The sequence below is a fragment of the Ranitomeya variabilis genome, chromosome 5, assembly GCF_051348905.1.
Source record: "Ranitomeya variabilis isolate aRanVar5 chromosome 5, aRanVar5.hap1, whole genome shotgun sequence".
NCBI lineage: Eukaryota > Metazoa > Chordata > Amphibia > Anura > Dendrobatidae > Ranitomeya > Ranitomeya variabilis.
The window spans coordinates 450,713,454-450,730,230 of NC_135236.1; the positions used below are offsets into that span (position 1 = coordinate 450,713,454).

Genomic DNA, 16,777 nt, shown 5'->3' on the forward strand with positions numbered 1-16,777 from the left:
ACTGGAGAGCTATGTCTGTGTTAAGCTGGGGATGTAAAGGAACTCATGGGGACGTACCTTTGGTTTCCATTTCATCATCTATTCCCTCTGAGATTCCTGAATTCTTGTCTGACTTTCGTGACGTTTTTGAAGAACCCAAGGTTGGTTCACTACCTCCGCACCGGGAGTGCGATTGTGCCATAGACTTGATTCCGGGTAGTAAATACCCTAAGGGTCGTTTATTTAATCTGTCTGTGCCTGAACACGCTGCTATGCGAGAATATATAAAGGAGTCCTTGGAAAAGGGACATATTCGTCCTTCGTCATCTCCCTTAGGAGCCGGTTTTTTCTTTGTGTCTAAGAAAGACGGCTCTTTGAGGCCGTGTATTGATTATCGACTTTTGAATAAAATCACGGTTAAATATCAATATCCGTTACCACTGCTTACTGATTTGTTTGCTCGTATAAAGGGGGCCAAGTGGTTCTCTAAGATTGATCTCCGTGGGGCGTATAATTTGGTGCGAATCAAGCAGGGGGATGAGTGGAAAACCGCATTTAATACGCCCGAGGGCCATTTTGAGTATTTGGTGATGCCTTTTGGTCTTTCAAATGCCCCTTCAGTCTTCCAGTCCTTTATGCATGACATTTTCCGCGATTATTTGGATAAATTTATGATTGTGTATCTGGATGATATTCTGATTTTTTCGGATGACTGGGACTCTCATGTCCAGCAGGTTAGGAGGGTTTTTCAGGTTTTGCGGTCTAATTCCTTGTGTGTGAAGGGTTCTAAGTGTGTTTTTGGGGTTCAAAAGATTTCTTTCTTGGGATACATTTTTTCCCCCTCTTCCATCGAGATGGATCCTGTCAAGGTTCAGGCTATTGGTGATTGGACGCAACCCTCTTCTCTTAAGAGTCTTCAGAAATTTTTGGGCTTTGCTAACTTTTATCGTCGATTTATTGCTGGTTTTTCTGATGTTGTAAAACCATTGACTGATTTGACTAAGAAGGGTGCTGATGTTGCTGATTGGTCCCCTGATGCTGTGGAGGCCTTTCGGGAGCTCAAGCGCCGCTTTTCTTCCGCCCCAGTGTTGCGTCAGCCTGATGTTGCTCTTCCTTTTCAGGTTGAGGTCGACGCTTCTGAAATCGGAGCTGGGGCGGTGTTGTCGCAGAGAAGTTCCGACTGCTCCGTGATGAGACCTTGTGCTTTTTTTTCCCGTAAATTTTCGCCCGCCGAGCGGAATTATGATATTGGGAATCGGGAGCTTTTGGCCATGAAGTGGGCTTTTGAGGAGTGGCGTCACTGGCTTGAGGGGGCCAGACATCAGGTGGTGGTATTGACTGACCACAAAAATTTAATTTACCTTGAGTCTGCCAGGCGCCTGAATCCTAGACAGGCGCGCTGGTCGTTGTTTTTCTCTCGGTTTAATTTTGTGGTGTCGTACCTACCGGGTTCTAAGAATGTTAAGGCGGATGCCCTTTCTAGGAGTTTTGAGCCTGACTCCCCTGGTAATTCTGAGCCCACAGGTATCCTTAAAGATGGAGTGATATTGTCTGCCGTTTCTCCAGACCTGCGGCGGGCCTTGCAGGAGTTTCAGGCGGATAGACCTGATCGTTGCCCACCTGGTAGACTGTTTGTTCCTGATGATTGGACCAGTAGAGTCATCTCTGAGGTTCATTCTTCTGCGTTGGCAGGTCATCCTGGAATCTTTGGTACCAGGGATTTGGTGGCAAGGTCCTTCTGATGGCCTTCCCTGTCACGAGATGTGCGAGGCTTTGTGCAGTCTTGTGACGTTTGTGCTCGGGCCAAGCCTTGTTGTTCTCGGGCTAGTGGATTGTTGTTGCCCTTGCCTATCCCGAAGAGGCCTTGGACGCACATCTCGATGGATTTTATTTCGGATCTGCCTGTTTCTCAGAAGATGTCTGTCATCTGGGTGGTGTGTGACCGTTTCTCTAAGATGGTCCATCTGGTTCCCTTGCCTAAGTTGCCTTCTTCTTCCGAGTTGGTTCCTCTGTTTTTTCAAAATGTTGTTCGTTTGCATGGTATTCCTGAGAATATCGTTTCTGACAGAGGGACCCAATTTGTGTCTAGATTTTGGCGGGCATTCTGTGCTAGGATGGGCATAGATTTGTCTTTTTCGTCTGCTTTCCATCCTCAGACTAATGGCCAGACCGAGCGGACTAATCAGACCTTGGAGACATATTTGAGGTGTTTTGTGTCTGCGGATCAGGATGATTGGGTTGCTTTTTTGCCTTTGGCGGAGTTCGCCCTCAATAATCGGGCCAGCTCTGCCACCTTGGTGTCCCCGTTTTTCTGTAATTTGGGGTTTCATCCTCGATTTTCCTCCGGTCAAGTGGAATCTTCGGATTGTCCTGGAGTGGATGCTGTGGTGGAGAGGTTGCATCAGATTTGGGGGCAGGTGGTGGACAATTTGAAGTTGTCCCAGGAGAAGACTCAGCTTTTTGCCAACCGCCGTCGTCGTGTTGGTCCTCGGCTTTGTGTTGGGGACTTGGTGTGGTTGTCTTCTCGTTTTGTCCCTATGAGGGTTTCTTCTCCTAAGTTTAAGCCTCGGTTCATCGGCCCGTACAAGATATTGGAGATTCTTAACCCTGTGTCCTTCCGTTTGGACCTCCCTGCATCCTTTTCGATTCATAATGTTTTTCATCGGTCATTGTTGCGCAGGTATGAGGTACCGGTTGTGCCTTCCATTGAGCCTCCTGCTCCGGTGTTGGTTGAGGGTGAGTTGGAGTACGTTGTGGAAAAGATCTTAGACTCTCGTGTTTCCAGACGAAGACTCCAGTATCTGGTCAAATGGAAGGGATACGGTCAGGAGGATAATTCTTGGGTCACTGCCTCTGATGTTCATGCCTCCGATCTTGTCCGTGCCTTTCATAGGGCTCATCCTGATCGCCCTGGTGGTTCTGGTGAGGGTTCGGTGCCCCCTCCTTGAGGGAGGGGTACTGTTGTGAAATTGGATTCTGGGCTCCCCCGGTGGCCACTTGTGGAATTGAACTTGTGTGCATCATCCCCTCTGTTCACCTGCTCCTATCAGGATGTGGGAGTCGCTATGTAACCTTGCTCCTCTGTCAGTTTCTTGCCGGTCAACAATGTTATCAGAAGCCTTCTGTGCTTGTTCCTGCTACTAGACAACTCCCAGCTAAGTTGGACTTTTGTCCTTGTGTGTTTTTGCATTTTGTTCCTGTTCACAGCTGCTGTTTCGTTACTGTGTCTGGAAAGCTCTTGTGATCGGAAATTGCCACTCTGGTGTTATGAGTTAATGCTAGAGTCTTAAAGGAATTTCTGGATGGTGTTTTGATAGGGTTTTCTGCTGACCATGAAAGTGTCCTTTCTGTCTTCCGGCTATCTAGTAAGCGGACCTCGATTTTGCTAAACCTATTTTCATACTACGTTTGTCATTTCATCTAAAATCACCGCCAATATATGTGGGGGCCTCTGTCTGCCTTTTGGGAAAATTTCTCTAGAGGTGAGCCAGGACTGTCTTTTCCTCTGCTAGGATTAGGTAGTTCTCCGGCTGGCGCTGGGCATCTAGGGTTAAAAAACGTAGGCATGCTACCTGGCCACTTCTAGTTGTGCGGCAGGTTTAGTTCATGGTCAGTATAGTTTCCATCTTCCAAGAGCTAGTTCTCATATATGCTGGGCTATGTTCTCTCGCCATTGAGAATCATGACATATACCCCTGTGTGGGCTCTGCTGTATACTGTGTGGGCTCTGCTGTATATACCCCTGTGTGGGCTCTGCTGTATATACCCCTGTGTGGGCTCTGCTGTATACTGTGTGGGCTCTGCTGTATATACCCCTGTGTGGGCTCTGCTGTATACTGTGTGGGCTCTGCTGTATATACCCCTGTGTGGGCTCTGCTGTATACTGTGTGGGCTCTGCTGTATATACCCCTGTGTGGGCTCTGCTGTATATACCCCTGTGTGGGCTCTGCTGTATATACCCCTGTGTGGGCTCTGCTGTATATACCCCTGTGTGGGCTCTGCTGTATATACCCCTGTGTGGGCTCTGCTGTATATACCCCTGTGTGGGCTCTGCTGTATATACCCCTGTGTGGGCTCTGCTGTATATACCCCTGTGTGGGCTCTGCTGTATATACCCCTGTGTGGGCTCTGCTGTATATACCCGTGTGGGCTGGGCTGTATATACCCCTGTGCTGTGCTGTATATACCCCTGTGTGGGCTGGGCTGTATATACCCCTGTGTGGGCTGGGCTGTATATACCCCTGTGTGGGCTGGGCTGTATATACCCCTGTGTGGGCTGGGCTGTATATACCCCTGTGCGGGCTGTGCTCTATATACCCCTGTGCGGGCTGTGCTATATACTATAGGGGGTATATTATATTCTATGGGGGAGGCCATGTTATATACTATGTGGCTGTGTTATATACTATTGCGGGGGTATATTATATTCTGTAGGGGAGGCTGTGTTATACTATGGGGGTATATTATATTCTATGGGGGAGGCTGTCTTATACTATGGGGGGCTGCATTATATATTATGGTGAGGTGGGCTGTATTATATTCTATGGGGGGCTGTATTAGATTTTATGAGGGATGATTGCATCATACTCTGATGGGGCTGCATTATATTCTATGGGGAGGTGGGCTGTATTCTATTCTATTTGGGGCTACATTAAATTCTATGGGGGGGGGGCTGTATTATATATATATTCTATGAGGGGTGATTTCATCATACTCTATTGGGGGGGCTGCATTATATTCTATGGGGGGTTACATTATACTCTGTAGGGTGGTGGCTGCATTATACTGTATCGAGGACTATGGGGAATACGTTATACTATATGAAGAACTATGGGGTGCATTATACTATGGGAAGTGAATTGTACTACATGGATGACTATGGCGGTGCATTATACTATATGGAGCACTATGAGGAGTGTATTATGCTCTGTGGAGGACTGAGCAGTGTATTTTAATATATGGAGGACTATGGTGCACATTATAATATATGGAGGACTATGGGGTATATTTTACTAAACAAGTAAAATGCTGCATATTCAGATTGTTTTTGCCGGAACAAAAATCATTGTTCTCAGCAGCACATCGCCAGCGTAAACTGTAGATGTGTTGCTGATAACATGATACTGTATGGTGATCTGTTTGTGATCTATTAGTGATGGTTCTGTCCCATCATTCTGTCTCAGACGGTGGAAAGAGGCCGGGAAACAAGCGTTGAACAACTACAGTATGGTCGATCAAACTCATTTAGCGGCCTGAGATCAGCGCATGTAAGTAAATACAACAGAAAGGCTTCTGTGTGATGTGCAATATGTTAGCATTTGGGGCCCCATTTTAAACTTTGCCTAGGGCCCCACTTTGCCTAAAACCGGCCCTGCCTACAAGTGTACAAAGGTATTATACAGTCACCGTGTGACAAGTGGGCCTGTGTAACTTCAAATGCCAGGGCTGAATTTTAGTCCCAGTCCGGCCCTGAGTAGAAGGCAAGGAAGCCTCTCAGTCATGAAAGTGCTGGCGGCGGCGGCTGTACGAACCGTCAGCCACGTTGCCATAGCAGTGTCATCACGCTACACACAGCAGTGCCGCCAGTCAGCCCGCTCCTAGTGCACAGCGCGCCCTCCAGCGGCAATCCCACCCCGCGTAGTGACGCCCAGTAACAACTACTGACTGCGCATGTGCGCGTCTCCGTGAGGCGCTTGTGGTTTCTCGGAAATGTCGCGACATCTCCCCCTCCCTCAGCTACTAATCCTACACTGGATCCGAGGAGTGTCGCTCTGGAGGGAGGAGCTATAGCGCCATTTTTAAAATGTTCACGAAGAAACTGCTTGTGGTTCCCAAATCAGCAAGCGTGTGCGCCTGTATCTCCGGCCACGAGAGGACGGTGAGTGGATGTCTGCTACCGTGGAATATGGCGTTCTCTGACAGCAGCTGGCACCTCAGTGTGTAGTGGGGTCCCCAGTCCCGTATAGGAGCAGGTATACCTCAGAGGGGGTGTTGCTATGGGAACAGGACGCTTGCTGCAGCTCTTCGCCTGTCAGCCCCCAAGGCTTTCCCTGTGCAGTGGTTTCCAGGCTGGATAGCTGCAGAATCTGCACCGTGGGCTCAGGTGCGATCACTGGCATCGTAGTGAGCAGAATGGGGGGCTTGTAGAGCTCTAGGGTCACAGCGATAATGATCAGATTCCTGGTCCATATAGACATGCTAATAATAATAAGGGGATTGGCGTTCCTATCAGCCCATCTAACAGACCGGCAAACGCCTGATGAACCAGTGCAAATATTGTTAAAGGTATTGTCCTGTCTGATATGAACAGTTTTCTTTTAACATCCTGAAATGGGCAGTATATAAAAGTGGCATTAAACAGGCTGACAAACCATCTACGATCACAGAACAATCATTGAAATGTGATCATTCTGTGCAATACCGGTGTCGGTGATCATGTGACCGCAAGTATGCAATGCGACTACTGCTGGCCACAATCAGGCTAGAAGGCTGGATACACTTGTGTGATGTGAGGATCTACAAGCCGGCAGACTGCAGACTGTAGATTTGGACCTGCAATCTCTTTTTAAATTAATTTTAAATCATTGATCTCGGCAGCAGATTGTCCCTTGCAAACTGGTTCTGTGCGGCTTAGAACAGTGGCAGCCTATTGCACAGAATAATAATTTCAATGATTGTTCTGTGAACATAGATTATTCAGGGTGTTACATGAAAACAGATCAGTATGCACAGAAGCTGGTTGGTGGTCTTTTAATGGATAGATTGTGGTTCTTCAAGAACTCTCTGCTTCTTTCTTGCCGGGGGAACTATGTTCAGTTGATGACTGGCAGTTCAGACCAATGGTATGATTGTATCCCTCTCCCGAACTGTGCGCTTTCCATGTGCAGCATTGGAGGAGCGTGGGTACTCATGCTGGTCAGATCCAGCCAGCTTCAGAGCAACATAGCTTGTAACCATTGCTGCCTAGGATACCGGCCACCGCTTATAGACTGCAGAGGTGGCCAGTAACCTAGACACAATAGAACTAAAAGTCCTGCCATTGTGAACAGAGAATGTTTTTAATACGAGTTAAATTGCAAAGTTTCATAATTTCCCTAACCCTTTGTAAAGATGAATGAATAAATTTGCAGCCACATTTTTCTTCCATGGCCACTATTTGGAAATCCTATGAATCGTAACCGACCCTCTGGAGTTTCTAGCACCTCTTCTGATTTGTAGGTGAGATGTCATCGTTGCGGAACAATGTTACTCCAGCCTGCTAATGAGAAGTGGCGGCGGATAGATGGCAATTCATAAGGCTTCCGTGTGGCGGCAGCGTCCAACTGTCTTGGCTTCTGAGACCGCGCCATACACTCGCACTTGACAGAGGAAGTACAGGGGTTAAAACTTATGTTACCACATTACAATCTGCATTCAAGAGACCATTCATTATTAGATACACCTCTTAGATATGATGAGGCTGGTGTGCTTGCTGTGAAAAATCAATATAATCCTCAAATTTAAATGAGCATACTATGAGTCCAGGTAGAGTGGAATTTTCACAACCGTTATTCTGACATGGTTTTTTTTTTCACAGTAAGTACACCAGCTACATCAGAATTATTAGTCCTTTTTCATAATGTAAGCCGTTTGTAACTTGAAATCTGGTGACACATCAGCTTTGAGTCAAAACAACAAAATGTGATTTTACAACATGTACATATCGGTGATGAAATGTGAGTTTCTACCATATATTTTTCTAATCATTTTGTGAACAGGCTGTAACTTAAAGAGAGGGGGGTGTCAGTATGGTTTGTCTTTCCTTTCTATGGAGTAACCATCACGACTGTGGAGTCTGAGTCGGTGTCTATTTTGGTGGAGTCAGTAAAAAATGCACCGACTCCTAAAATATATAATAAATTGGGTACAGTAGCTCAGTGCAGGATGTGCTGTAAATGTTTTCATAAGAATCTGGATCCAAGAAGTATCGTTTCTCCTTGCGGAGAGTGACATGATAAGCATGTCGAGGTGAGGAGACTTAAAGCCGCAATGCTCCTCTGGGAAATATGCAAATTGTCTCTTCAGAGAGGAAGAGGACTAGACCTCTAGTGCCACCTATTGTAAGTAGCAATCCCAACAGTCAATGTCGACCCTTTAATGAGCCTTGTCACATGACTTAGGATAATAACCAAACCAGAATCTCAATTTGCAGACACTGTGTTTCGGGGTACTGCCCCTCATCAGTGCAAAGTGGAGATCTGGTTTGGCTGATTGAGAGGCGTCTGACCGGGATCCGAGAAGTATCGTTTCTCCTTGCGGAGCGTGACATGATAAGCATGTCGAGGTGAGGAGACTTAAAGCCGCAATGCTCCTCTGGGAAATATGCAAATTGTCTCTTCAGAGAGGAAGAGGACTAGAACTCTAGTGCCACCTATTGGACGTAGCAATCCCAACAGTCAATGTCGACCCTTTAACGAGCCTTGTCACATGACTTAGGATAATAGCCAAACCAGAGTTCTAGTCCTCTTCCATCCCTGTGCCTGAAGCCAGAATGCTGCGTGGGGAATAAAGTTCATTTGCTCCCTGCAGTTTTCGGCTAAGTGCGGACACTGAGAAGATTAATAACGCAATTAACCTGCAGATTAACTCCTTATCTGCACATTAATAGCGTTCTTTTTTCTCTTTTTTTTTATGGTGACAGGTTCCCTTTAACTTGTCTATTTTGCTTAAACTAGCTTGTATTTGTAAACGATGTTCATGAAGCATGTTACATCCGCCTAAGGCCATGTTCACACTTTGCGGTTTTTACCGCGGAACCGCCGCGATTTTGATGCTGCGGGTCCGCAGCAGTTTCCATAGCGTTTACTTTAACATGTAAACCCTATGGAAACCGCAAACCGCAGTGCACATGCTGCGGGAAAAAACGCGCAGAAACGCAGCGGTTTACAACCCGCAGCATGTTACTTCTTTGTGCAGAATCGCTGCGATTCTGCACCCATAGGAATGCATTGAACCGCTTACTTCCCGCATGGGGCTGTGCCCACGTTGTGGGAAGTAAGCGGTTAATGTGCGGGTGGTACCCGGGGTGGAGGAGAGGAGACTCTCCTCCAGGCCCTGGGAAGCATATTTGGGTGTAAAAAAAAGAATTAAAATAAAAAATCATGTTATACTCACCTCTCAGCGCTGCACGCGGCCGTCCGGTCTGGGTTGATGTGCGAACAGGACCTGCGGTGACGTCGCGGTCACATGACCGTGATGACGCCGCGGTCACATGACCGTGACGTCACGAAGGGTCCTTCTCGCACATCATCTTTGGAAGCGGACCGCCGAGTGCAGCGCCGAGGAGATCGGGACGTCAGAGAGGGTGAGTATAACCAATTTTTATTATTTTAACATTATACTATTGATGCTGCATATGCAGCATCAATAGTATAGGCGGAAACCCGCAGCAGAAACCGCGGAACAAGCCGCGATAAATCTGCAGGGATAACCGCAGCGGGTTTGCCCTGCAGATTTATCAATTCTGCTGGGGGAGAACCCGCAGAGCACACCGCAAAGTGTGCACATAGCCTAATACTTCGCTCCTGCGTCTGCTTCTGTTATCTCATACCTTAATGATCATAGCAACCAAATTGGATAGTTGCTTTTTCCTGTATTAACCCATTAACGACCAATGACAGACCTAGCACATCATGAGCAGGTGTCATAACTTTAGGCTGTCACTGTGAAAGCAGTGACAGCTCAGTGCCGACAGCTGACAATCACTGGCAGAGATGCAGTGACCAATTTCACCGATCCTCGCTCTCTGGTTGTAATATGGTGGCGCTGAAATATCAGCACTTCCCTGTACGATTACTTCCGGGAGTTCAGTGCAGATGACAGCTGAGCTCTTGCTGTAACCGCCAGGGCCGTTGCCTAATGCCTAATTGTATACTGCATGAGGAACGGCATAAAAAGGGGATAAAACCAATTCTTCACCTGCCGTTGATTTGTTATTTCTGCCTCCCAAATATTGTAGTAAGGCTCCGCTCACATTTATCCGACATTCAACGCTAAGCGCTTACACTGGGGTTTCCATGTAAATATTTGACATGCGTGATTCTGACAGAAACCCCGGCAGAAGATTCCCTAGACTGAAAGTGAGAGTAAAGTGCCACTTCTCAGCAAGCTATTTTAGTAGTTCCTATTTTAGTAAGTGCAACACAATAACTGCAGGAGGAATGACCCCGGTGCCCAAAACATCCTCTGCTGCAGGGCAAAGTTCCTCTTACCTTGGGCCATTCAACCACACAGCACCATAGTAACCATGGCCATCAGATAACACCAATTTTCATATATGTTTATATTCTTTTTCTGACTCTGAAGAGACAATTTGCATATTTCCCAGAGGAGCATTGCGGCTTTAAGTCTCCTCACCTCGACATTCTTAACATGTCGCTCTCCGCAAGGAGAAACGATACTTCTTGGATCCCGGTCAGACGCCTCTCAATCAGCCAAACCAGATCTCCACTTTGCACTGGCGAGGGGCAGTACCCCGAAACCTGTAATCTGCAAATTGAGATTCTGGTTTGGCTATTATCCTAAGTCATATGACAAGGCTCGTTAAAGGGTCAACATTGACTGTTAGGATTGCTACCTCCAATAGGTGGCACTAGAGTTCTAGTCCTCTTCCTCTCTGAAGAGACAATTTGCATAAGAATTTGGGAAAGTTATAAAATGTCCTATAAATATTCTGTTTCTTGATATAAGGATCTGGGCTGTTAGTGGAGATGAATCTGTGCTGCACTTTCTGTACATGCTCAGTAGTGATCAGTGCTGGGGACTCGGAGTCAGGGAAATTGAGGAGTCGGAGGTTTGGCATACTGACTCCACAGCCCTGTAAACCATGGATATGTGTATAGCAGACCGTGGATTGTGCGAGTACCAGAGCCAATTGCTATACCATTGTTAATAGGATATTTGTGCCATAGCCTTACTGTGTTGTGCCTGCAATGTCCCTGATACATTGTATGAATAATTGTGCTCTCTGTCTCTACCCCTCCTTCCACCCTTCAGGTACTGATGTAATTTACTCCTGTGGGAGATGATGTAAAAGAAGCAGAAAGTGAGTAAATCCGCAGTTGTCTGCTGTTCTGCGGCATTTCACATGGTAGCGGCCACACCTGCAGCTGAGAAGATGGAATCTATTCCCATGTTGGCACCCCAGCTGAGTGGCAGCACTAGTGCCCATATGTCGGACACTGAGCTTCATAAACTTTTAATTAGCGAGAAGATGAGGTGTGAAAATCACAGGACTAATTACGAAACCCTGAAAACGGAGCATTCCAGGTAAAATCCTAGCTTGCCGATATTTCCTGTCTGATCAGCTGCATTGTAGGACTGTACTTTGATCTTGTAAGGCTGGGTTCACACATCACGTAAAAAGGCTCTGGAAGCAGCCTACAAATCTGCCCCAAAGTCCTATGGATTTCCACACGTGTTATTGGTGCAGCTTTCATCTGTAGCATTGCTGTGACCAGTGCAGGAAATCTGCAGCAGGCCTAGGGGCCATGTAGATGTGATCCTCCACCCATGTAAGATGCTGCATTCTCACTGTTCTTTCTTGTACCCCCAGGCTGCAGGCCGACTTCATGAAGTCTCAGAGTGAATGTAAGCAGCAGTCAGCGGAGAGGCAGAACATGCAGGAAAAATTTCAGCTCTTACTGACTGAGCTCCGAGGGGAACTTTTAGATAAAACGAGAGAAGTGGAAGAGCTGAAGTTACAAGTAAGGCCCTTTGTTTCTTTTTTTCCTTTCTCTTGGGGCTTTGGTCATCAACCTTTAGACCTCATTAACATTACCATGTACTGTATATCCTGTGGATCAGTTATGTATTTCATTTTCTGCAGAAAACACCACAATAACTGTGACAAATAGACTAAAAGCTTTAAGGGAACCTGTACCAGAAAAATGCTATTAACCTGCAGATATGGGGTTAATAGCTTTACTAACCTGCCCGGCGTCCGCACATAGCTGAATGCTGCAGGATAAAAATGATCTTAATCCCTCCCACTGTGTTCCGGTTTCAGTCAGGGGCAGCACTGGTTCAGTCACTGCTCTGAGCACTCACCGTGCCCCGTAACTGACCTGGCACTTGCTCTACATTGGGGCTGACAGTCAGGGCCGGGGGCACGATTAAAGCTGCCGCCCTGTATGCTCATAGCAGTGAGCAAACCAGCACCGATGCCACCCCTGTGCCTGAAGCCAGAATGCTGCGTGGGGAATAGTTAATTTGCTCCCAGCAGTGACCAATTTCACCGATCCTCGCTCTCTGGTTGTAATATGGTGACGCCGAAATATCAGCACTTCCCTGCACGATTACTTCCGGGAGTTCAGTGCAGATGACAGCTGAGCTCCTGCTGTAACCGCCAGGGCCGTTGCCGAATCCCTAATTGTATACTGCATGAGGAACGGCATGAAAGGGGATAAAACCAATTCTTCACCTGCCGTTGATTTGTTATTTCTGCCTCTCAAATATTGCAATAAGGCTCCGCTCACATTTATCCGACATTCAACGCTAAGCGCTTACACTGGGGTTTCCATGTAAATATTTGACATGCGTGATTCTGACAGAAACCCCGGCAGAAGATTCCCTACACTGAAAGTGAGAGTAAAGTGCCACTTCTCAGCAAGCTATTTTAGTAGTTCCTTAAGTGCAACACAATAACTGCAGGAGGAATGACCCCGGTGCCCAAAACATCCTCTGCTGCAGGGCAAAGTTCCACTTACCTTGGGCCATTCAACCACACAGCACCATAGTAACCATGGCCGTCAGATAACACCAATTTTCATATATGTTTATATTCTTTTTCTGACACTACTTTTTACATTTCCTGTTTTAATTCCAGGTGCTGTCTCCCCAGACACTGGATCTGCTGAAGATTCAATTACAACAAGAAGTAGAAGCTCCGATGCGGGAGCACTTTCGAAAACTCAATGATGTGCGTTGACTTCTGATTACCTTTTTTTCTTATGCCGTTATTTTCTATTACTTTACTGTAATCCCTGGAAAAGGGACATCTGTTCTGTCTTCTATGGCTTAAAGGGAATCTGTTTATAGGATCAATCCTCCTAAGCCATCTATATAAGCATTCAGCTCATGGAAAGGTGAATAAAATGATACCTTGATATCAGTGATCCGATGTCTGTTTTCCAGAGAAATCCACGTTTTCTTTAATAAGCAATTGAGCTGTTAGGATCTATGGGCTGGACACAGATCTCCCTGAGAATCTGCCTCCCAGAGCTTATTTTAAATAAATAGGGGCATTCATAAGGCGGGAGACATGTAATAACTGACAGCCAGTGATGTGTGGGCAGTACAGCAGAGTTGGAGGACAATTACAGATGTGTTTGTAATAAGACACCATTCACTTCTGGTGTACTATGTTAGCTCTGCTGTACTGTGTTCGTTCCAATCTCACTGCAGATCTGTGTGATTATGTATGCAAAGTGTTAGGCTGGAGTCACACTCAGCGTAAGACAATACTGTCCGTTTTTTACGGCCGTAATACGGAGAAATGTTCCCAAAATAGTGATCCGTATGTCCTCCGTAGGCAGGGTGTGTAAGCGTATTTTGCACATGGCATCCTCCGTATGTAATCCGTATGGCATCCGTACTGCGATATTTTCTCGCAGGCTTGCAAAACCGACATCTAATGGATTTATGTGCTCAAATGTTCGGGAAAACATATATATATATATATATATATATATATATATATATATATATATATATATATATATATATATATATATATATATATATATATATATATATATATATATATATAATTTTCTGTATTTATATTTAATTCAGCGCGATATCTGTGAAAAGCCGGTAATTCAATTGCCGGCTTTTCATTTCTCCTTCACAAAAACCCGACAGGATATGAGACATGGTTTACATACAGTAAACCATGTCATATCCCCTTTTTTTTTTTTGCATATTCCACACTACTAATGTTAGTAGTGTGTATGTGCAAAATTTGGGCGCTGTAACTGCTAAAATAAAGGGTTAAATCGCGGAAAAAATTGGCGTGGGCTCCCGCGCAATTTTCTCCGTCAGAGCGGTAAAGCCAGTGACTGAGGGCAGATATTAATAGCCAGGAGAGGGTCCATGGTTATTGGCCCCCCCCCGTGGCTAAAAACATCTGCCCCCAGCCACCCCAGAAAAGGCACATCTGGAAGATGCGCCTATTCTGGCACTTGGCCACTCTCTTCCCATTCCCGTGTAGCGGTGGGATATGGGGTAATGAAGGGTTAATGCCACCTTGCTATTGTAAGGTGACATTAAGCCAGATTAATAATGGAGAGGCGTCAATTATGTCACCTATCCATTATTAATCCAATTGTCTGAAAGGGTTAAAAAACACACACACACACACACACACACACACACACACACACACACACACACACACACACACACACACACACACACACACACACACTATTAAAAATTATTTTAATGAAATAAACACACAGGTTGTTTTAATATTTTATTGCTCTCTCTCACCTCCAGTCGCGGTGATGCGCCCCCTGGTGGATGTCCTCATATGACCTGGAGTGTGGGAAAAAGTTCCCAGGCTGCAGTTCATGAGGACAACCTGCATCAGTTGGGTATGTATATTGTGGGTTTATTATTTTGCCAAGCGAGGGTCTTAGGTGGATTGAGAGAGCAATAAAATATTAAAACAACCTGTGCGTTTATTTCATTAAAATAATTTTTAATAATGTGTGTGTGTGTGTGTGTGTGTGTGTGTTTTAACCCTTTCAGACAATTGGATTAATAATGGATAGGTGACATAATTGATGCCTCTCCATTATTAATCTGGCTTAATGTCACCTTACAATAGCAAGGTGGCATTAACCCTTCATTACCCCATATCCCACCGCTACACGGGAGTAGGAAGAGAGTGGCCAAGTGCCAGAATAGGCGCATCTTCCAGATGTGCCTTTTCTGGGGTGGCTGGGGGCAGATGTTTTTAGCCACGGGGGAGCCAATAACCATGGACCCTCTCCTGGCTATTAATATCTGCCCTCAGTCACTGACTTTACCGCTCTGGCGGAGAAAATTGCGCGGGAGCCCACGCCAATTTTTTCCGCGATTTAACCCTTTATTTTAGCAGCTACAGCGCCCAAATTTTGCACATACACACTACTAACATTAGTAGTGTGGAATATGCAAAAAAAAAAGGGGATATGAGATGGTTTACTGTATGTAAACCATGTCTCATATCATGTCGGGTTTGGTAAGGAGAAATGAAAAGCCGGCAATTGAATTACCGGCTTTTCACTAACACCGCTGCGTATTTCTCGCAAGTCACACTGCTGGTCCATGTGGAATCCGTATTTTTCTCGCCCCTATAGACTTTCATTGGCGTTTTTTTGCGCAATACGCTGACAAACGCAGCATGCTGCGATTTTGTACGGCCGTAGAAAGCCGTATAATACTGAACCGTAATATACGGCTGATAGGAGCAGCCCCATTGAGAATAATTGTGCTGTTTGTTTGGCGAGTTTTACGGACGTATTTTCTGCGCTCTTACGTCCGTAAAACTCGCTAGTGTGACGCCGGCCTTAGTCATTACATGTCTCATGCTGGTAATACCCCATTTCATTTTAAAATGAGCTCTAGAGGCAGATTCTCAGGGAGATCTATGTCTGGCTCATTTGTAAGGAAGAAAAAAAAACTTGGATTTCTCTGAAATAAGACATCGAATTGAAAATATCAAGGTATTTTTTTATTAATTTTATTTGACTTGCATGCCCATATAGATGGCTTAGGAGGTTATATCTTACAGACAGATGACCATTAATAGGGTGTTATAACGATAAAAAATGCATCCCATCTAAAAGATCTAAAAAAAAAATACACTTCTCAAACAGTATTCAATACTTGAAATGTACCCTTTTTCTACATCAGGCATGCCTACACTGGATATAAAATGTCTGCATACCCCTGTTAAAATGCCAGATTTTTGCCATCCAAGAAAAATCGTTGTTGAACTTTTTCCACATTTAAAGGGAACTTGTCAGCAGGATTGTGCACAGTAACCAACACACAGTGACAGGTCGGCGCCGTTATATGGATTACGATGATACCTGGGTTGATGAAATCTGTTTTGTGGTTGTTGTTTAATCTTTATTTTCAGTTTTAATGTAATGATATAAAATTTAAAAACAACTAAGAGCACTGCACAAAAAAAATCTTACTGGTCCTCCTGCAGCAAATAATCGGACATAACTACCCAAATTGTCCAATATTAAGTGTAAAAACACAATTAACAGTGTGTATGTGTGTGTGTGTGTATATATATATATATATATATATATAATCTCTCCAAGAAGCTAGGAACGCTACCTATAAGGTGAGGGGTGCCTGTCACCGGCCGGGACAGGTTAACACCCTTTCCCTCTAGTTTTGGGAACATCGAGGACCATCTCTGTGCATATCGTTGGGAGATATATTTGTGGACACTTGGATATGACCATCTACTAGCTACAAGGACCTTCTCTGGATAACGGCGCTTCATGATGATTGCTATATTTGCTCAGACTAAGGTAATTGTTTATATGAAGGGTGGCATATAGCATTTTTTTTTTAGGAAGTTTTTTTAACTAACAGCTCTTTGACAATTAATGGTATCTTCAGCGCAAATATATATATACTGTTAAGGTAATGATATGCTCGTTCTTCTGGGCGGCCTGTTCTGCTCTGCTTACATATCATCTGTATGGGCTTATGACAGGTCACTGATTCCTCAGTGACCTGCCCCTAT

At 45.3% G+C, this 16,777-nt stretch overlaps 1 protein-coding gene across 4 annotated transcripts in view; it reads left to right on the forward strand.

Annotated features, from left to right (window-relative positions):
- Nucleotides 1–3,073: 3,073 nt before the first annotated feature.
- CEP83 (centrosomal protein 83) overlaps nt 3,074–16,777 on the forward strand; it is a 98,942-nt gene continuing 85,238 nt past the window's right edge. For 2 of the 4 annotated variants that reach the window (XM_077265402.1, XM_077265405.1), the window contains exons 1-4: nt 5,642–5,857; nt 11,014–11,286; nt 11,573–11,723; nt 12,845–12,937. In XM_077265402.1, the coding sequence (XP_077121517.1) occupies nt 11,105–11,286; nt 11,573–11,723; nt 12,845–12,937 (426 nt within the window). In that variant the 5' untranslated portion in view covers nt 5,642–5,857; nt 11,014–11,104. Of the gene's footprint in view, nt 3,156–5,162; nt 5,247–5,641; nt 5,858–5,929; nt 5,952–11,013; nt 11,287–11,572; nt 11,724–12,844; nt 12,938–16,777 lie in introns of those variants that run through there. The other 2 variants (XM_077265403.1, XM_077265404.1) reach the window with 2 other exon arrangements.